The sequence below is a fragment of the Pelobates fuscus genome, chromosome 6, assembly GCF_036172605.1.
Source record: "Pelobates fuscus isolate aPelFus1 chromosome 6, aPelFus1.pri, whole genome shotgun sequence".
NCBI lineage: Eukaryota > Metazoa > Chordata > Amphibia > Anura > Pelobatidae > Pelobates > Pelobates fuscus.
In genome coordinates this window covers 3,444,210-3,467,210 of record NC_086322.1, presented here as the reverse complement: position 1 = coordinate 3,467,210, position 23,001 = coordinate 3,444,210, and the positions used below count along the sequence as shown (strand labels likewise).

At 47.1% G+C, this 23,001-nt stretch overlaps 1 protein-coding gene across 3 annotated transcripts in view; it reads right to left on the bottom strand.

Moving 5' to 3' along the window:
• LOC134614088 (programmed cell death protein 4-like) overlaps positions 1 to 23,001 on the bottom strand; it is a 72,630-nt gene that overhangs the window by 26,098 nt on the left and 23,531 nt on the right. For 2 of the 3 annotated variants that reach the window (XM_063457509.1, XM_063457510.1), the window contains exons 4-7: positions 22,765 to 22,878; positions 18,638 to 18,859; positions 8,551 to 8,648; positions 4,777 to 4,891 (exon numbers count right to left, since the gene is read on the bottom strand). In XM_063457509.1, coding sequence (XP_063313579.1) covers positions 4,777 to 4,891; positions 8,551 to 8,648; positions 18,638 to 18,859; positions 22,765 to 22,878 — 549 coding nt within the window. The remainder of the gene's footprint in view (positions 1 to 4,776; positions 4,892 to 8,550; positions 8,649 to 18,637; positions 18,860 to 22,764; positions 22,879 to 23,001) is intronic. The other variant, XM_063457511.1, reaches the window with a different exon arrangement.

Below are 23,001 nucleotides of genomic sequence, written 5' to 3'. Positions count from 1 at the left end.
TGTCATGCTCCCTTGCTAAATCACTACTAAGCTCTTGTAAGAGCTTGTTCCTGCCTTGCTCTCTGGAGGAGTCTACAGTGGTTATGGTGTCAGCTGGAGTGCTTGGAGCCCTCAGGAAGCGCTAGGAGCATCCTTCAACGGAGGTACCCAATCGGGGTGCCAGGTGATCCGTTACAGCAAGTGTTTAGAAAATTGGGCAGACTAGATGGGCCGAATGGTTCTGATGTGCCGTCACATTCTATGTTTCTATTTGAGGATGCAATTCTTGGGAGAGCAGCCCCTGGTGGAAAGTAAGTTTGAATTAGAGGAGCTGGTCCAGAAAGAATTGTGGTTGGATGATTCGTACCGGGTTTTAAGGTGATATGCAGTCCTGCAGTACCCATTTCTAGCAGATGACGACCCTCCAGAGAGTTAGGGATATGATGGAAGATATGTGACGGTGGGGATGGAAGACAGACACTATATGTCGTTCCCCAGATTCCTCTTGATCACCCTGTGTCCATTATTGGTGCAGGTTATATTGAATGTATTGATTGTCTGTGCTTCTCCCCCTCCCCCTTTTTTCTGTCCTATTATTCTCCAGCAGGGCGTTGTGCCAGGGACACTGCCAGACCAGTTTATTCTGGCTGCTTTGTCCCTCCTCAATCTCCCATCAGTCCTTGCTATTGTCTGACCCCACCCTTCCTTGTACTATAGTGCTCTATGCACCCTATTGGATGTAAATGAGGCTGTTGGGGGCCTAAATATGTGTGCTATGTCTATTAAAGATAGTTGCTGTTTTTAATTTTCACCAAGTGTCGTCACCAAGTGTTGGCTGTTCTAGTGAAAACTGCTTATGGAAAGTGTGTCCAGGGCTCTTAAACAGTAGCCTGGTACAGGGTTAAAGAGGCCCTCAGTGATCCCAGTCAAGCCTCTGAGACTAGGTCTGAAGTGCTCCAGGGCCCCTGATAGCTACGAGGAAACAGACTTGGCGGAGGTACTCTGTTGGACTACTGTAGCTCCATTGTTACATAGAAACATAGAATGTGACGGCAGATAAGAACCATTTAGTTACAAACTGCTATTTGTAACTGGCCCTTTAAATGGAAAATTGCCCTGCTTCCCTGGATTGTGGAGAAGCCTGTTTGCCAGCCTCCTTCCTCATGACTATGACCCCTGGGAGATTGTGCCCCTGAAAACTTATTAACTTTTATTGGGTGTGTATGGCCCTTTAAGAACCGTCTGGGGACATATTGTGACTTTGGTGAACAATGCCCCTTTAAGACTATGTCCCCAGACCTGTAAAATAACTTGTTCCTGGCTTTCCCCCACTTGGTTCAGTAAATAGGGCTTACTGAACCAAGTACCACACAGGCGGACCACCCAGAAGTTAAAGTGTGCAGGCAATTTACCTCCCAGGCTGTGAGGTTACTGCAGGTTAATTGTCGACCGCTGGGTGGCCGCCATTCGACAGTCGAACACGTGGCGGCAGCCATCTTTGTTCATTCGAACGCGGTCAGCGGTGTATGCTAAAGATTCTGTGGAACTAAAATCGGATGCGCAAATACAGGAACACCGCTGACCCTTACCTTCTTCCATACGGAACTTGCAGCTCCAGAGACTAAGTCCCGTTCGAAGATGTTTTTCGGCATGAAATTGACCGACCGCACAGCCCAAATCTATGGAACTGTTTTGGGCAGGAAATTGTGCTTGCGGTCGGTCATAAAGGACTTCCAGCTAACTTTTGATCCGCTGGAGGGATTTGGCTGATTTTGGAAGTGTTTATGTTTGATGTATGATTAAATATGTAATTTTTATGGAGATTGAATGTATGGTTTTAAAGTTACAGTGTGTGTGTAAAAACTGTATTTTTACTGTATGTAATAATTATGTTAACTGCTTATCTGAGGGGAGGGGATGTGTGGGTTGTACTATTACTTGATTGGTTATTTTATGCCTCCCCCTGGGTGTGTCCTGTATGTGCACAACCGTAATAAAAACCAGGCTGGGTGTGCCAGCACCTCAGACCTCTTCTGACCCTCTAACTTGCAGGCTTGACTCATGTTTGTAGGGGACAGCTATAATCACTACAGGGATTGCTATGCTCTTCATACTCCCTTAGCTACTGAGCTCTTGTAAGAGCTCTTGTTCCTGATCCTGCTTCGCTCTACAGAAGGAAGAGGCTCGCCTATTGGAACCTGGAGCCTGGTCGTAGGTCCAGGGCGCAGAGCAGACGGCGAGATACCAGCCCAGCAGCGGTGGTTCATGGAGTCTGCAGTACTTATGGTGGCTACGCAGTAGTTATGGTGTCTACGGTGCTGATGATCCTTTGGTGAGCGCTAGGAGCATCCTTTCTACGGTCCAACTTCCAGCCAGCCTGGAGGCAACCGTAACATTTGGTGGCAGCAGTGGGATGGCGTCCTAGCGCAAGGAGCAGCACCCCAACAGCACTGGTATCGTATGAGAGTATTGAGGGCAACGCTAGCCACTGAGCAGTGTCCCTACCTACAGCAACATGGAGCTAGCAAGACCCTGGACAGCAGCCAGTGAATTGCAAATCCGCCGGACACAGTGCTGGGAGGGTGCTGATTTTCTGAAGGTAGTAAAGGAGCGGCTGGTCTTGTATGGCCCAAACCCTTCAAATGAGTTGGTCCATGAAGTGATGCGCCAGTTGAGTGCTGACAACGAAGCAGCACGAGCCTTTGAGCGCCAACTGTGGAGTTTGAGGAAACAGACTTGGCGGAGGTACTCTGTTGGACCTCCATTGTTACAAACTGCTATTTTAAATGGAAAATTGCCCTCCTTCCCTGGATTGTGGAGAAGCCTATTTGCCAGCATCCTTCCTCATGACTATGGCCCCTGGAAGATTGTGCCCCTGAAAACTGATGAACTTTTATTGGGTGTGTATGGCCCTTTAAGAACCGTCTGGGGACATATTGTGACTTTGGTGAACCATGCCCCTTTAAGACTATGTCCCAGACCTGTAAAATAACTTGGGAGACACGGAGTCGAGCAGCCGTCGGGGAGACACGGAGTCGAGCAGCCGTCGGGGAGACACGGAGTCGAGCAGCCGTCGGGGAGACACGGAGTCGAGCAGCCGTCGGGGAGACACGGAGTCGAGCAGCCGTCGGGGAGACACGGAGTCGAGCAGCCGTCGGGGAGACACGGAGTCGAGCAGCCGTCGGGGAGACACGGAGTCGAGCAGCCGTCGGGGAGACACGGAGTCGAGCAGCCGTCGGGGAGACACGGAGTCGAGCAGCCGTCGGGGAGACACGGAGTCGAGCAGCCGTCGGGGAGACACGGAGTCGAGCAGCCGTCGGGGAGACACGGAGTCGAGCAGCCGTCGGGGAGACACGGAGTCGAGCAGCCGTCGGGGAGACACGGAGTCGAGCAGCCGTCGGGGAGACACGGAGTCGAGCAGCCGTCGGGGAGACACGGAGTCGAGCAGCCGTCGGGGAGACACGGAGTCGAGCAGCCGTCGGGGAGACACGGAGTCGAGCAGCCGTCGGGGAGACACGGAGTCGAGCAGCCGTCGGGGAGACACGGAGTCGAGCAGCCGTCGGGGAGACACGGAGTCGAGCAGCCGTCGGGGAGACACGGAGTCGAGCAGCCGTCGGGGAGACACGGAGTCGAGCAGCCGTCGGGGAGACACGGAGTCGAGCAGCCGTCGGGGAGACACGGAGTCGAGCAGCCGTCGGGGAGACACGGAGTCGAGCAGCCGTCGGGGAGACACGGAGTCGAGCAGCCGTCGGGGAGACACGGAGTCGAGCAGCCGTCGGGGAGACACGGAGTCGAGCAGCCGTCGGGGAGACACGGAGTCGAGCAGCCGTCGGGGAGACACGGAGTCGAGCAGCCGTCGGGGAGACACGGAGTCGAGCAGCCGTCGGGGAGACACGGAGTCGAGCAGCCGTCGGGGAGACACGGAGTCGAGCAGCCGTCGGGGAGACACGGAGTCGAGCAGCCGTCGGGGAGAAACGGAGTCGAGCAGCCGTCGGGGAGAAACGGAGTCGAGCAGCCGTCGGGGAGAAACGGAGTCGAGCAGCCGTCGGGGAGAAACGGAGTCGAGCAGCCGTCGGGGAGAAACGGAGTCGAGCAGCCGTCGGGGAGAAACGGAGTCGAGCAGCCGTCGGGGAGAAACGGAGTCGAGCAGCCGTCGGGGAGAAACGGAGTCGAGCAGCCGTCGGGGAGAAACGGAGTCGAGCAGCCGTCGGGGAGAAACGGAGTCGAGCAGCCGTCGGGGAGAAACGGAGTCGAGCAGCCGTCGGGGAGAAACGGAGTCGAGCAGCCGTCGGGGAGAAACGGAGTCGAGCAGCCGTCGGGGAGAAACGGAATCGAGCAGCCGTCGGGGAGAAACGGAATCGAGCAGCCGTTGGGGAGAAACGGAATCGAGCAGAAGTCGGAATGGACCTAGTCAGAATTGAACAGATACTGAAGTGATCAGAAATGGATTAAAATAAACGAGGGGATTGTAGTACTGTTGCATTAGGATATAATGTGTTGATTTCTGCAGTGTTTTACCATGGTAAAATATGAGATAGTTCACGTGAATATTAATTAATTTTGTAAGTGTTTTTAGATTAAAAGCTCCTCATTACCTGGTGATTACTAAAGCTTGGGGTTCGGCATTATCTGTACAGTAATGGCAGACACATTCTCCAGTTGGTCAATTAACCCTGAAAACATAATACTGTGATTGGACAAGGTTTCTTAGAAGCATTGCCCTGGGCTGTTAGTGCAGTGCCCAGCTGGAAACCCTTCAATGATACAAAGTATCAATGTGTTTAATGATACAGATACCTCTTTAATTAGATGTTTGACCGGTCGCTGACCACCTCCAACTCCCCAGACATTGTCCAGTCGGATAATTTCACGTTTGATTCTTAGTAACACTGCAGCACGGTCAACAGCAGCTCTAGGAAAATATTAAAAGACGGAGAGGGTGTGAGCAAGACAGAATGAGGAGACAGAGAGACGGACAGTGAGAGAGAACGGAGACAGAGAGACGGACAGTGAGAGAGAACGGAGACAGGGAGACGGACAGTGAGAGAGAACGGAGACAGAGAGACGGACAGTGAGAGAGAACGGAGACAGAGAGACGGACAGTGAGAGAGAACGGAGACAGAGAGACGGACAGTGAGAGAGAACGGAGACAGAGAGACAGACAGTGAGAGAGAACGGAGACAGAGAGACAGACAGTGAGAGAGAACGGAGACAGAGAGAACGGAGACAGAGAGAACGGAGACAGAGAGAACGGAGACAGAGAGACGGACAGTGAAAGAGAACAGAGACAGAGAGACGGACAGTGAGGGAGAACGGAGACAGAGAGACGGACAGTGCGAGAGAACGGAGACAGAGAGACGGACAGTGCGAGAGAACGGAGACGGACAGTGAGAGACAGAGAGAATGGGGATACAGAGAGAGAGAGAGAGAGAGAGAGAGAGAGAGAGAGAGAGAGAGAATGGGGATACAGAGAGAGAGAGAGAGAGAGATAATGGGGATACAGAGAGAGAGAGAGAGAGAGAGAGAGAGAGAGAGGGTATACACAGAGAGAGAGAGAGAGAGAGAGAGAGAGAGAGAGAATGGGGATACAGAGAGAGAGAATGGGGATACAGAGAGACAGTGAGAGAGAATGGGGATACAGAGAGACAGTGAGAGAGAATGGGGATACAGAGAGACAGTGAGAGAGTGTAACAAAACGCCTTTTGTCACTGGATGGTTTGGTGACAAGCGGCCCTTTTCCCATGGCTGTTGGAGGAGCCTGATTGCCAGCCTCCTTCCGCATGACTATGGCCCCTGGGAGATTGGACCCATCAAAAACATTATTCAGCTATACCGGATAATATTTCACTACTTCTGGCCCTTTAAACACTATGGGGGAGGATTGGTACCTTTTTATATGGCACTTCGGATCCAGCCGAAGTGGCCGCCATTCGACAAAGGAACACGTGGCGGCGGCCATTTTAAATTAGTCGAACGCGGTCAGCGGTGTGTGCTAGTAAATCCATGGAACTAAAATCGGCTACACAAATGCACGAACACCGCTGACTCTTACCGTCTCCTCCACTTCGACACTTCGGCTAAAGTCGAAGTGCGTTCGACAATTCGAACGCCATATTACACTGTGCTATTTGCACGAACGGGGCCCGTTGGTGCATTCGAATGGGACTTAGTAGTTTTTCTGAGTGAACTGCCTTTAACAATCGGAAATAGACCGGCCACACAGCCCAAATCTATGGAACGGTTTTGAGCAAGAAAATGTGCTTGCGGTTGGTCATAAAGGACTTCCGTCTAACTTTTTATGTACTGGAGGGATTTGTATGATTTTTGGGTATGTTTATATTTAAAGTATGCTGATTCGGAATATGTATGTTTTATGTGAATATGATGCATATTTTTAAAGTTATAGTATATGTATAAAAAGTATTTTTCCTGCCTGTGATAAATTACATTAACCCATTGTGTTCAGTAATTATATCACAGGCAGAGGTGGGGGGGAGTTGTATGTTTGTGCTGGGTGTGTTTTACGGTTTGCCTGTATATGATTGGTTGTACTGTGTCCCACCCTGTGGGATGTCCCCTTGCATGGGGACTTGCATAAAAGCCAGTGTGTGGCCATTAAAAGTTCAGATCATCTTGGACCTACATGAAGTTTCGGCTCATGTTTGGGGGATTGGAGAACTACACTCTGGGGATTGCTATAATCACTATACTCCCCAGGGTATGATCACTAAGCTCTGCTAAGAGCTGGTTCTTGTTCCTGCTCTCTGGAATTCGGAGAGGTTGACCTACTGGAAGCTGAACCCTGGTCTTGGGTCCAGAGTGGGTGGAGACGGAGAGACCGTGAGAGACAGTGAGAGACAGTGAGAGAGAATGGTGATACAGAGAGACAGAGAGAATGGGGATACAGAGAGACAGAGAGAGAGAGAGAGAGAGAGAGAGAGTGGGGATACAGAGAGAGAGTGGATACAGTGAGACAGACAGAGAATGGGGATACAGAGAGACAGAGAGAATGGGGACACAGAGAGACAGTGAGAGACAGTGAGAGAGAATGGGGATACAGAGAGACAGAGAGAGAATGGGGATACAGAGAGACAGAGAGAATGGGGATACAGAGAGACAGAGAGAGAGAGAGTGGGGATACAGAGAGATAGTGGATACAGTGAGACAGACAGAGAATGGGGATACAGAGAGACAGAGAGAATGGGGACACAGAGAGACAGTGAGAGAGAATGGGGATGCAGAGAGAGAGGGGATACAGAGAGACAGAGAGAATGGGGATGCAGAGAGAGAGGGGATACAGAGAGACAGAGAGAGAATGGGGATACAGACAGAGAGAGAGAGAGAGAGAGAGAGAGAGAGTGGGGATACAGAGAGAGAGTGGATACAGTGAGACAGACAGAGAGAATGGGGACAGAGAGAGACAGACAGTGAGATAGAATGGGGACAGAGAGAGACAGACAGTGAGATAGAATGGGGACAGAGAGAGAGAGAGAATGGGAATACAGAGAGAGAGAGAATGGGAATACAGAGAGAGAGAGAGAGAGAGAGAGAGAGAGAGAGAGAGAGAGAGAGAGAGATAATGGGTATACAGAGAGAGACCGTGATAGAGAATGGGGATACAGAGGAGGAGATACTGACTGGGGGGATGGGGAGATACTGGTTGGGGGGATGGGGAGATACTGGTTGGGTGGATATAGAGGAGGAGATACAGAATGGGGATACATAGGAGGAGATACTGGTTGGGGGAATGGGGAGGAGGAGATACAGAGTGGAGGGATATAGAGGAGGAGATACTGGTTCGGGGATGGGGAGGAGGAGATACAGAGTGGGGGATATAGAGGAGGAGGAGATACAGAGTGGGGGATAAAGAGGAGGAGATATTGGTTGGGGGGATATAGGAGGAGATACTGGTTGGGGCGATATAGAGGAGGAGATACTGGTTGGGGCGATAGGAGAGAGGAGATTCAGAGTGGGGGATATAGAGGAGGAGATACTGGTTGGGGGTGGGGAGGAGGAGATACAGAGGGGGCGGATATAGGAGGAGGAGGAGGAGATACAGAGGGAGCGGATATAGAGGAGGAGATACTGGCTAGGGGGGGATATATAGAGGAGGAGATACTGGTTGGGTGAATGGGGAGGAGGGGATACAGAGGAGGAGATACTGGGGGGATGGGGAGATACAGAGCAAGGGGATATAGAGGAGGAGATGCTGGTTGGGGGGATGAGGAGGAGGAGATACTGGTTGGGGGGATATGGAGGAGGACATACAGAGTGGGTGGATATAGAGGAGGAGATACTGGTTAGGGTGATGGGGAGGAGGACATACAGAGTGGGGTGATGGGGAGGAGGACATACAGAGTGGGGGGATATAGAGGAGGAGATACTGGTTGGGGTGATGGGGAGGTAGGATATTCAGGTTGGGGTGATGGGGAGGAGGATATACAGAGTGGGGGGATATAGAGGAGGCGATACTGGTTGGGGGATTTCACGGATTGGGTAACAGGAAGATATTCACAGTGGTTGGTTTAAAGAGGAGATACATAGAAACAGCATTATTTGATCTCCAATTACCTCGCATGATCACAGTCCACCCGTCCCTTGTATCGGTCGAGGAAGTTAAGTGGAAGAGCGTGATCGGCAACAGCCCGAGCGATAAACTGTCCGAGCATCTGGGTAATGAGAAAGAGAACAGAACTCACTGTGATGAGCTATATCTGTCAGGATCTTGCCACCTTAGAAGAATCTAACTGCCAGGAAAGCAATGGTAATGCAAGCACAGCTATTTGATATGTTAAACACCAATATGTGTCATTGATAATGTGAGATTAGACAGTCCTACACTGTGTCATTGATAACGTGAGATTGCAGTCCTACACTGTGACACTGATAATGTGAGATTACAGTCCCACACTGTGTCACTGATAATGTGAGATTACAGTCCCACACTGTGTCACTGATAATGTGAGATTACAGTCCCACACTGTGTCACTGATAATGTGAGATTACAGTCCCTCACTGTGTCATTGATGTGAGATTACAGTCCCACACTGTGTCACTGATAATGTGAGATTACAGTCCCACACTGGGTCACTGATAATGTGAGATTACAGTCCCACACTGTGTCACTGATAATGTGAGATTACAGTCCCTCACTGTGTCACTGATAATGTGAGATTACAGTCCCTCACTGTGTCATTGATGTGAGATTACAGTCCCACACTGTGTCACTGATAATGTGAGATTACAGTCCCACACTGTGTCATTGATAATGTGAGATTACAGTCCCTCACTGTGTCATTGATGTGAGATTAGACAGTCCTACACGGTGTCATTGATAATGTGAGATTACAGTCCCACACTGTGTCACTGATAATGTGAGATTGCAGTCCCACACTGTCATTGATAATGTGAGATTACAGTCCCACACTGTGTCACTGATAATGTGAGATTACAGTCCTACACTGTGTCATTGATAACGTGAGATTGCAGTCCCACACGGTGTCATTGATGTGAGATTAGACAGTCCCACACTGTGTCACTGATAATGTGAGATTACAGTCCCACACTGTGACACTGATAATGTGAGATTGCAGTCCCACACTGTCATTGATAATGTGAGATTACAGTCCCACACTGTGTCACTGATAATGTGAGATTACAGTCCTACACTGTGTCATTGATAATGTGAGATTACAGTCCCTCACTGTGTCATTGATGTGAGATTAGACAGTCCCACACTGTGTCACTGATAATGTGAGATTACAGTCCCACACTGTGACACTGATAATGTGAGATTGCAGTCCCACACTGTCATTGATAATGTGAGATTACAGTCCCACACTGTGTCACTGATAATGTGAGATTACAGTCCTACACTGTGTCATTGATAACGTGAGATTGCAGTCCCACACGGTGTCACTGATAATGTGAGATTACAGTCCCACACTGTGTCACTGATAATGTGAGATTACAGTCCCACACTGTGTCACTGATAATGTGAGATTACAGTCCCACACTGTGACACTGATAATGTGAGATTACAGTCCCACACTGTGTCACTGATAATGTGAGATTACAGTCCCTCACTGTGTCATTGATAATGTGAGATTAAAGTCCCTCACTGTGTCATTGATGTGAGATTAGACAGTCCTACACGGTGTCATTGATAATGTGAGATTACAGTCCCACACTGTGTATTTGATAACGTGAGATTGCAGTCCTACACTGTGTCATTGATAATGTGAGATTACAGTCCCACACTGTGCCACTGATAATGTGAGATTACAGTCCCACACTGTGTATTTGATAACGTGAGATTGCAGTCCTACACTGTGTCATTGATAATGTGAGATTACAGTCCCACACTGTGTCATTGATAATGTGAGATTGCAGTCCCACACTGTGTCATTGATAATGTGAGATTACAGTCCCACACTGTGTCACTGATAATGTGAGATTACAGTCCCACACTGTGTCACTGATAATGTGAGATTACAGTCCCACACTGTGTCACTGATAATGTGAGATTACAGTCCCACACTGTGACATTGCTAATATGAGATTAGACAGTCCTACACTGTGACACTGATAATATGAGATTAGACAGTCCCACACGGTGTCATTGATAATGTGAGATTACAGTCCCATACTGTGCCATAAATATGAGATTAGACAGTCCCACACTGTGACTTTGATAATGTGAGATTAGACAGTCTTATACTATGTGTCATTGTTAATATCTTGCACTTATCCACATTAAATGTCAGTTGCCCCAACTCTGACCATTTTTCTAGTTTACCTAAATCATTTGCCATTTGGCTTATCCCTCCTGGAACATCAACCCTGTTACATATCTTAGTATCATCAGCAAAAAGACACACCTTACCATCAAGACCTTCTGCAATATCACTAATAAAAATATTAAAGAGAATGGGTCCAAGTACAGATCCCTGGGGTACCCCACTGGTGACAAGCCCAAGCTTCGAATATACTCCATTGACTACAACCCTCTGTTGCCTGTCACTCAGCCACTGCCTCACCCATTCAACAATATTGGAATCCAAACTCAAAGATTGCAGTTTATTGATAAGCCTTCTATGTGCAACAGTGTCAAAAGCCTTACTGAAATCGAGGTAAGCAATGTCTACTGCACCACCCTGATCTATAATTCTAGTTACCCAATCAAAAAAAATCAATAAGATTAGTTTGGCATGATCTCCCTGAAGTAAACCCATGTTGTCTCTGATCTTGAAATCCATGTGATTTTAGATGTTCAACAATCCTATCCTAACAGAAAATAAAATAAAGGATAGACCTTTATCCTCTTCTACATACAGTGACTTGCGGAAGTATTCACCCCCTTGTCTTTTTACCTATTTTGTTACATCACAGCCTTAAGTTCAATGTTTTATTAATCTGAATTTTATGTGATGGATCAGAACACAATAGTCTAAGTTGGTGAAGTGAAATGAGAAAAAACTATACAAAAACAATTTTTTAGAAATAGAAAACAGAAAATTGGCATGTGCGTATGTATTCACCCCCTTTGTTATGAAGCCCATAAAAAGCTCTGCTGCTACCAATTACCTTCAGAAGTCACATAATTAGCGAAATGATGTCCACCTGTGTGCACTCTGAGTGTCACATGATCTGTCATTACATATACACACCTTTTGTGAAAGGCCCCAGAGGCTGCAACACCTAAGCAAGAGACACCACTAACCAAACACTGCCACGAAGACCAAGGAACTCTCCAAACAAGTAAGATGTACAAGTCAGGGTTAGGTTATAAAAAAAAAATATCCAAGAGCACCATCAAATCTATCATAACCTGCCAAGAGACGGCCGCCCACCAAAACTCACAGACCGGGCAAGGAGGGCATTAATCAGAGAGGCAGCACAGAGACCTAAGGTAACCCTGGAGGAGCTGCAGAGTTCCACAGCAGAGACCGGAGTATCTGTACATAGGACGACAATAAGCCGTACGCTCCATAGAGTTGGGCTTTATGGCAGAGTGGCCATACTGCCCAACGGATACTGTACTGTAACGGATCGACGGGCACCCCGACTGGGCACCTCCGTTGATGGATGCTCCTAATGCTTCCTGAGGACTCCAAGCACTGCAGCAGACACCATAACCACTGTAGACTCCTCCAGAGAGCAAGGCAGGAACAAGCTCTTACAAGAGCTTAGTAGTGATTTAGCAAGGGAGTATGACAAGCATAGCAATCCCTTGTAGCAGATTCCCCCAATAAGAGACGGCAACCCAAATTGAGGGTGAAGTAGAATTGACAGAGCTGTGGGTTTATTGTTCTTATATACACATTAGTACCACCCACAGGGTTTTGTAAAACAACCAATAAACAGGTACAATACACTCCCACACAAAATTCTCCCCTCTGCCTGTGATACAATTACCTTACACAATGGGTTAATATAATTATCACAGGCAGGAAAATACACAGTTTTACACAATATTCATAACTTTAAAAGTATACATCACATTCACATACTTACATTTTCAGGATCCGCATACTCCAAATACAAACATACGTCAAAATCATCCACATTGGTCCAGTGGTTCAAAAGATAGATCGTAGTCCTTTGTGACCAAATGAAGCATGGCTTTTCTGCCCAAAACCGGTTCCACAGAGTCTTCTATCCTGGAGATAATTGGGAAGTAATCCAATTATCTCCAAGGACAGAGGCAAAACTCCATTAGCCACATGTGACGAGACCAATCTCGCCACTGTGCATTGGAGGAGCCTGGTTGCCCGCCTGCTGCCTTTTGACTATGGACCGGCATTTAAATACTTTATTTTCCTATGCAGAAAGGTCTATTCATGTATTTCTGCCCGGGCTAGAGAGGAGGGAGTGTGATGTCATTGTGGGAGTGTTTATCTGTGTTGTATGTTTTGATTGGATGTTCCACCAAACCCTGTGGGTGGTACTAATGTATAAGAATGTGTATATAAGGCCAATAAAGTCACAGCTCAGTCTGTTCCTGCTTGACCCTCAACACGGAGCCTTGTCTCGTTCTTGGGTGGATTTATGGTATTCTGTTCCAGTTCGACTGCTAGGAGTGTAAACTATTCGTTTGGTTTTTCCTATTCGGCTGTTTACGGCATTCATATGGTTTCCTGTTCCGCGGATTGGTGTCTTTGGTAGCTGCCTATATATCTGGAAGGGGAATATCTACTAAACAGCTTTTAACCCTTTTTATGCCTGGGGGTGCCGTTACAATTGGTGGCAAGCGGCGGGATCGTTCCTACAGCCAGAAGGACAGCTACAGAACACCATTTCTTTGGATTTACAATTTGAGGGCAACGCATGTCTGAGTACAACGACCCTGACAGCACCAGGATGGAACCAGCAGTGGAGTACAGCTACTCTAGGAGAGAGTTTGATAATATGATGGGACTGCGGCTGAAGTTCTTCGGACCCAATCCAGCTGAGAAATACGTGCAGTCCATGAGGAACCTAGTGTTCAAGAATCTGCAATACCGGGCAGAAAGAGAAGGTCAGCTGGCACGTTGGGAGGAACTCCAGCGGCAGGTACTGCAGGGAATAGTCTCCATTCTCCAGCGGCAGTGTGATCTGCAGGGAATTGGGAGCCCAGTCTCCAGTCCCCAGCGGCAGTGTGATCTGCAGGGAATTGGGAGCCCAGTCTCCAGTCCCCAGCGGCAGTGTGATCTGCAGGGAATTGGGAGCCCAGTCTCCATTCCCCAGCGGCAGTGGGATCTGCAGGGAATTGGGAGCCCAGTCTCCATTCCCCAGCGGCAGTGGGATCTGCAGGGAATTGGGAGCCCAGTCTCCAGTCCCCAGCGGCAGTGTGATCTGCAGGGAATTGGGAGCCCAGTCTCCATTCCCCAGCGGCAGTGGGATCTGCAGGGAATTGGGAGCCCAGTCTCCAGTCCCCAGCGGCAGTGGGATCTGCAGGGAATTGGGAGCCCAGTCTCCATTCCCCAGCGGCAGTGTGATCTGCAGTGCATACTTTTTCCACCTGCACTGTGAATGTTTACATGGTGTGTTCAATAAAAACATGGCAACATTTCATTCTTTGTGTGTTATTAGTTTAAGCAGACTGTGATTGTCTATTGTTGTGACTTAGATGATGATCAGATCACATTTTATGACCAATTTGTGCAGAAATCCATATCATTCCAAAGGGTTCACATACCTTTTCTTGCAACTGTAATTCTGCCCGGGCGTTCTATCTACCGAACAAACAGCAGTCTATTGGACTCCCATGAGTCGCGGTTAGCTGGCACGCGCCGTTAATTGGCCGCCCAGAAGCCGCCGAGCGCCGCCAATTGACCACTCAGTAGCTGCGGTTAACCATTTTGAAAAAGCCCTAGTGGCGAAACGCGTAAATGGTTTTATTATTGTGTATTTTATATAATTAAAGATTGCTTTGGCTACTATTTGTGCCAACTATCTTTTTACACACTTTTTTAATTGTACCTGGCATTATATCAATTTTATCATGTACTTACAAGCTTATCCGAGGTGGGGATCATACCACCAACGCTGTTACCATAGTGCAGAAACATTTTCATTTTTTTTTTATTAACGGTTATACCTTATCAAACAGTGAGCACTATTAGCTGTTTTTATATATCCCTCTCCTGAGAGCCGGACATCATTCCATATATCCCATAAGCTGTACGCCTGTTATACCTGAGCTGGCTATTCATTTAAATGTGAGTGGAATATATTTATCTTTTTATCACATATATTGTCCCTTACACTCTGTACGATTGGTCTCTTATCTTTTGTCTTCCATATAATGAGAACAATCGGACTACTTTAAACAGAGAGGAGACCCCTTCATCAAAAGCACCTTAATTAAAGACATTTATTGCCACAGCACAACTTCTAATCATTTTGGACTATTTTATATACAATACCAACTATTCTCTTTATATGTTTTATAATATCTGTAGTCCACATTGATATATTTTGACGCACTGCATTACTGTTGTTTTTGTCTTCCATTTCCATTATAGAGGGTTACCCTCTGCTATGCCGCTGCCCATCTACTTTTTATTATTAGCGCTAACCTCCTTTATCTTTTTACATCCTATTTCCTCAACTAGTAGATTATCTAACTCTTCAATTTGTCCTGGGGGCCTATAAATCACACCTACACGAGTTACTGTGTGATTACCAAATTCTAACGTAACCCAAACGGACTCTATGTTCGCCTCACTAACCTTTATTAGGCTAGATTTTATGCTTTCACATACAGGGCCACCCCTCCCCCTTTCTTGCCTTCCCTGTCTTTTCTATATAAAGAGTACCCTGGTATTGCTATGTCCCAGTCATTTTTCTCATTATACCATGTCTCAGTAACAGCGGCGTTTCGCCGCAAGGGCTTCTTCAAGTAGATAATAATAGAAAAGAGGGACACACCTGACACACAATGGTTTATATATTATTATCTACTTGAAGAAGCCCTTGCGGCGAAACACGTTTAGATATTTTATTACTTTACAATAAAGAAATAATTTTGGCATGAAACATTTTATAGCCATTTTCTTTCCTTTTTCACCCTGACTATACACATATTGTCCACCTGACGAGAAGCCTAAAGAATCCTTAGGTGGGGATGATACCACCCAAGCGCCTACATTGAGCAGTACAAGCCTGCTCTATATACTGTGAGTAGTATATTTATTCTCTTTTTATACCTTTTAATTACTATACAGAGAGCACTATATACTTTATTTTATCTCCCTGGGTCGAATAATACCAACTTGGACGTTGAATCTGAGCCAGATACTCGCCAATCAATATTACTCCGCATATCCTTGAGTGGGGATTATTCCACTTCACGTGCGTTATATCAGAGCTAGGTTCTAGCTCTGAAAAGTGTGAGTAAGACTACTTTTATTTTATTTTATTTACCACTTTATTCATCTATATACTGTGCCATTGGAGTTCCTCTTGTTTTTTTCTTCACATATTACCTCACTGGATTGCAAGTACCCATTTGTGAAGACACACCCCATTTTACGCCTCAGGATCCCTGTTCTTATACACGGCATCTACCATTATGGACTTATGATAAGTGCTTTGGACTATTGCCAATTATCCATTTATATTTCATTTAACATTCGATATTACATTTTATTATTTTATATTATTTATTATATACACTCTTATATGTTTTACTGTATATTTTAGGCACAACCTTATTTTGTTCTGTTTTGCAGCAGTTCCAGTCTGAGTTTGTTTACCAGATAATTTACAAATCTCAGACTTCAAAAATACAATCTCCTGCCGCAAAATAGAGAACTGTCTACAGATTAGACAACAACCAAACCTCCAAAAAGTGGAACGTGAAACAAATGCATAACAACTATTACACTGAACCAAGTCTGCCATTCCAATGAGGTGAATAATTTAAATCAAACACATCTTAAATTTTTGTATTTATCCTCCTGAATACCTCAGATTACCTCCAGTTTATCTCCAGACTATATTACGATACTAATAAGGTTATACTCTAAAGTAAGAATTTTATAGCTCCCTTCTGTCTGTGTCACCCTGCAGTGGGAGGGACAGACTCCGTATCCCATAGCTCCTTCTATCTGTGTCACCCTGCAGTAGGAGGGACAGACTCCGTGTCCCATAGCTCCTTCTGTCTGTGTCACCCTGCAGTGGGAGGGACTGACTGTGTCCCATAGCTCCTTCTGTCTGTGTCACCCAGCAGTGGGAGGGACTGACTGTGTCCCATAGCTCCTTCTGTCTGTGTCACCCTGCAGTGGGAGGGACTGACTGTGTCCCATAGCTCCTTCTGTCTGTGTCACCCTGCAGTGGGAGGGACAGACTGTGTGTCCCATAGCTCCTTCTGTGTGTGTCACCCTGCAGTGGGAGGGACAGACTGTGTCCCATAGCTCACTCTGTCTGTGTCACCCTGCAGTGGGAGGGACTGACTGTGTCCCATAGCTCACTCTGTCTGTGTCACCCTGCAGTGGGAGGGACAGACTCTGTGTCCCATAGCTCCTTCTGTCTGTGTCACCCTGCAGTGGGAGGGACAGACTCCGTGTCCCATAGCTCCTTCTGTCTGTGTCACCCTGCAGTGGGAGGGACAGACTCCGTGTCCCATAGCTCCTTCTGTCTGTGTCACCCTGCAGTGGGAGTGACAGACTCTGTGTCCCATAGCTCCTTCTGTCTGTGTCACCCTGCAGTGGGAGGGACAGACTCCGTGTCCCATAGCTCCTTCTTTCTATGTCACCCTGCAGTGGGAGGGACAGACTCTGTGTCCCATAGCTCCTTCTGTCTGTGTCACCCTGCAGTGGGAGGGACAGACTCCGTGTCCCATAGCTCCCTTCTGTCTGTGTCACCCTGCAGTGGGAGGGACAGACTCCGTATCCCACACCTCCCTCTGTCTGTGTCACCCTGCAGTGGGAGGGACAGACTCCGTGTCCCATAGCTCCCTCTGTCTGTGTCACCCTGCAGTGGGAGGGACAGACTCCGTATCCCATACCTCCCTCTGTCTGTGTCACCCTGCAGTGGGAGTGACAGACTCTGTGTCCCATAGCTCCTTCTTTCTATGTCACCCTGCAGTGGGAGGGACAGACTCTGTGTCCCATAGCTCCTTCTGTCTGTGTCACCCTGCAGTGGGAGGGACAGACTCCGTGTCCCATAGCTCCCTTCTGTCTGTGTCACCCTGCAGTGGGAGGGACAGACTCCGTATCCCATACCTCCCTCTGTCTGTGTCACCCTGCAGTGGGAGGGACAGACTCCGTGTCCCATGGCGCCTTCTGTCTGTGTCACCCTGCAGTGGGAGGGACAGACTCCGTGTCCCATAGCTCCTTCTGTCTGTGTCACCCTGCAGTGGGAGGGACAGACTCAGTGTCCCATAGCTCCTTCTGTCTGTGTCACCCTGCAGTGGGATGGACAGACTCTGTGTCCCATAGCTCCCTCTGTCTGTGTCACCCTGCAGTGGGAGGGACAGACTCCGTATCCCATACCTCCCTCTGTCTGTGTCACCCTGCAGTGGGAGGGACAGACTCCGTGTCCCATAGCTCCTTCTTTCTATGTCACCCTGCAGTGGGAGGGACAGACTCTGTGTCCCATAGCTCCTTCTGTCTGTGTCACCCTGCAGTGGGAGGGACAGACTCCGTGTCCCATAGCTCCCTTCTGTCTGTGTCACCCTGCAGTGGGAGGGACAGACTCCGTATCCCATACCTCCCTCTGTCTGTGTCACCCTGCAGTGGGAGGGACAGACTCCGTGTCCCATAGCTCCCTCTGTCTGTGTCACCCTGCAGTGGGAGGGACAGACTCCGTGTCCCATGGCGCCTTCTGTCTGTGTCACCCTGCAGTGGGAGGGACAGACTCCGTGTCCCATAGCTCCTTCTGTCTGTGTCACCCTGCAGTGGGAGGGACAGACTCCGTGTCCCAAAGCTCCTTCTGTCTGTGTCACCCTACAGTGGGAGGGACAGACTGTGTCCCATAGCTCCTTCTGTCTGTGTCACCCTGCAGTGGGAGGGACAGACTGTGTGTCCCATAGCTCCCTTCTGTCTGTGTCACCCTGCAGTGGGAGGGACAGACTCTGTGTCCCATAGCTCCCTTCTGTCTGTGTCACCCTGCAGTGGGAGGGACACTCCTGTCTGTGAAAGGTCAGGTTTATAGAGGGTGAGAATCATACCTGTGGGGCCTCAGGTGTGTCCAATATAAGATCTGGAAGCTCAGACAGCATTCTATCGAAGGCTTCAGCAATATGCTCTTCAGAAAGCACCTTCCCCACCAGATCTGAAAGGAGACGGGAGGTCAGCTCTCGATGACTGGCCTTTCCTTCCAATGCCAAGGACACGGCGACCCGGGGTACCCCAGAGCTCTGCTTTCCCAAATTCAGCTCTTTTAGTAAAGCCTAGCAGAAGAACATGACATTTATTAAACACCAAATGTTTCCTCTATGCTGTACAGAGATTGTGAAATAAAATGTATAACAAGCATCCTATAATCATACCTACGAAGTGTCCCTGTTTAAGAGGGACAGTCCCTATTTGGGGTCTAAATCCCGCTGTCCCTCTTTTCTAGGAGTGTGTGTCTGAGTGTATAACAGAGCTCCACAGCAATAATACTCCCAGTAATGTGTCTGAGTGTATAACAGAGCTCCACGGCAAAAATACTCCCAGTAATGTATCTGAGTGTATAACAGAGCCCCACAGCAATAATACTTCCAGTAATGTGTCTGAGTGTATAACAGAGCTCCACAGTAATAATACTCCCAGTAATGTGTCTGTGTGTATAACAGAGCTCCACAGCAATAATACTCCCAGTAATGTGTCTGAGGGTATAACAGAGCTCTACAGCGATAATACTCCCAGTAATGTGCCTGAGTGTATAACAGAGCCCCACAGCAATAATACTCCCAGTAATGTGTCTGAGTGTATAACAGAGCCCCACAGCAATAATACTCCCAGTAATGTGTCCGAGTGTATAACAGAGCTCCACAGCAATAATACTCCCAGTAATGTGTCTGAGGGTATAACAGAGCACACAGCAATAATACTCCCAGTAATGTGTCTGAGTGTATAACAGAGCTCTACAGCAATAATACTCCCAGTAATGTGTCTGAGTGTATAACAGAACTCCACAGCTATAATACTCCCAGTAATGTGTCTGAGTGTATAACAGAGCCCCACAGCAATAATACTCCCAGTAATGTGTCTGAGTGTATAACAGAACTCCACAGCTATAATACTCCCAGTAATGTGTCTGTGTGTATAACAGAGCTCCACAGCAATAATACTCCCAGTAATGTGTCTGAGTGTATAACAGAGCTCCACAGCAATAATACTCCCAGTAATGTGTCTGAGTGTATAACAGAGCTCCACAGCAATAATACTCCCAGTAATGTGTCTGAGTGTATAACAGAGCTCCACAGCAATAATACTCCCAGTAATGTGTCTGAGTGTATAACAGAGCTCCACAGCAATAATACTCCCAGTAATGTGTCTGAGTGTATAACAGAGCCCCACAGCAATAATACTCCCAGTAATGTGTCTGTGTGTATAACAGAGCTCCACAGCAATAATACTCCCAGTAATGTGTCTGAGTGTATAACAGAGCCCCACAGTAATAATACTCCCAGTAATGTGTCTGAGTGTATAACAGAGCCCCACAGCAATAATACTCCCAGTAATGTGTCTGAGTGTATAACAGAGCCCCACAGCAATAATACTCCCAGTAATGTGTCTGAGTGTATAACAGAGCTCCACAGCAATAATACTCCCAGTAATGTGCCTGAGTGTGTAACAGAGCCCCACAGCAATAATACTCCCAGTAATGTGTCTGAGTGTATAACAGAGCTCACAGCAATAATACTCCCAGTAATGTGTCTGAGTGTATAACAGAGCCCCACAGCAATAATACTCCCAGTAATGTGTCTGAGTGTATAACAGAGCTCCACAGTAATAATACTCCCAGTAATGTGTCTGGGTGTATAACAGAGCTCCACAGTAATAATACTCCCAGTAATGTGTCTGAGTGTATAACAGAGCTCCACAGTAATAATACTCCCAGTAATGTGTCTGGGTGTATAACAGAGCTCCACAGTAATAATACTCCCAGTAATGTGTCACAGAGCTCCACAGCAATAATACTCCCAGTAATGTGTCTGAGTGTATAACAGAGCCCCACAGCAATAATACTCCCAGTAATGTGTCTGTGTGTATAACAGAGCCCCACAGCAATAATACTCCCAGTAATGTGTCACAGAGCTCCACAGCAATAATACTCCCAGTAACGTGTCTGAGTGTATAACAGAGCTCCACAGTAATAATACTCCCAGTAATGTGTCTGAGTGTATAACAGAGCCCCACAGCAATAATACTCCCAGTAATGTGTCTGAGTGTATAACAGAGCCCCACAGCAATAATACTCCCAGTAATGTGTCTGCGTGTATAACAGAGCTCCACAGCAATAATACTCCCAGTAATGTGTCTGAATGTATAACAGAGCTCCACAGCAATAATACTCCCAGTAATGTGTCTGCGTGTATAACAGAGCTCCACAGCAATAATACTCCCAGTAATGTGTCTGCGTGTATAACAGAGCTCCACAGCAATAATACTCCCAGTAATGTGTCTGAGTGTATAACAGAGCTCCACAGCAATAATACTCCCAGTAATGTGTCTGCGTGTATAACAGAGCTCCACAGCAATAATACTCCCAGTAATGTGTCTGAGTGTATAACAGAGCTCCACAGCAATAATACTCCCAGTAATGTGTCTGAGTGTATAACAGAGCTCCACAGCAATAATACTCCCAGTAATGTGTCTGAGTGTACATCAAAGCTCCCCAGCAATAATACTCCCAGTAATGTATCCGAGTGTACATCAAAGCTCCCCAGCAATAATACTCCCAGTGATGTGTCTGAGTGTATAACAGAGCTCCACAGTAATAATACTCCCAGTAATGTGTCTGAGTGCATAACAGAGCTCCACATCAATAATACTCCCAGTAATGTGTCTGCGTGTATAACAGAGCTCCACAGCAATAATACTCCCAGTAATGTGTCTGAGTGTATAACAGAGCTCCACAGCAATAATACTCCCAGTAATGTGTCTGCGTGTATAACAGAGCTCCACAGCAATAATACTCCCAGTAATGTGTCTGAGTGTATAACAGAGCTCCACAGCAATAATACTCCCAGTAATGTGTCTGTGTGTATACCAGAGCCCCACAGCAATAATACTCCCAGTAATGTGTCTGAGCGTATAACAGAGCTCCACAGCAATAATACTCCCAGTAATGTGCCTGAGTGTATAACAGAGCTCCACAGCAATAATACTCCCTGTAATGTGTCTGTGTATAACAGAGCTCCACAGTAATAATACTCCCAGTAATGTGTCTGAGTGTATAACAGAGCCCCACAGCAATAATACTCCCAGTAATGTGTCTGAGTGTATAACAGAGCTCCACAGCAATAATACTCCCAGTAATGTGTGAGTGTATAACAGAGCTCCACAGCAATAATACTCCCAGTAATGTGTGAGTGTATAACAGAGCCCCACAGCAATAATACTCCCAGTAATGTGTCTGAGTGTATAACAGAGCTCCGCAGTAATAATACTCCCAGTAATGTGTCTGTGTGTATACCAGAGCCCCACAGCAATAATACTCCCAGTAATGTGTCTGAGTGTATAACAGAGCTCCACAGCAATGATACTCCCAGTAATGTGTCTGAGTGTATACCAGAGCCCCACAGCAATAATACTCCCAGTAATGTGTCTGAGTGTATAACAGAGCTCCACAGCAATGATACTCCCAGTAATGTGTCTGAGTGTATAACAGAGCTCCCCAGCAATAATACTCCCAGTAATGTGTCTTAGTGTATAACAGAGCTCCACAGTAATAATACTCCCAGTAATGTGTCTGAGTGCATAACAGAGCTCCACATCAATAATACTCCCAGTAATGTGTCTGAGCGTATAACAGAGCCCCACAGCAATAATACTCCCAGTAATGTGTCTGAGTGTATAACAGAGCTCCACAGCAATAATACTCCCAGTAATGTGTCTGAGCGTATAACAGAGCCCCACAGCAATAATACTCCCAGTAATGTGTCTGAGTGTATAACAGAGCTCCACAGCAATAATACTCCCAGTAATGTGTCTGAGTGTATAACAGAGCTCCACAGTAATAATACTCCCAGTAATGTGTCTGAGTGTATAACAGAGCTCCACAGTAATAATACTCTCAGTAATGAGTCTGAGTGACCTCCACTGTATTAATATACTGAGAGAGCGCTATACACTCATTACTTACTATAACCTCCTCTGTGTCTCCGTGCTCGAAGTATTCTCGAACCATTGGTTGTACGTTGTGCTGTAGGCCGACCTCGTCGAGTTCAGGTACCACCTTGTGATATACGGTTTTGCCCTGTGTGTCAGATATAAGAGGCAGAGTGTGTACCTACATCATCATACGCTGGAGAGACAGCTGACGGTATGTTTAGAATTCTATTAACACTGTAACGCTATGTATAGAGAGAATAACTCACAC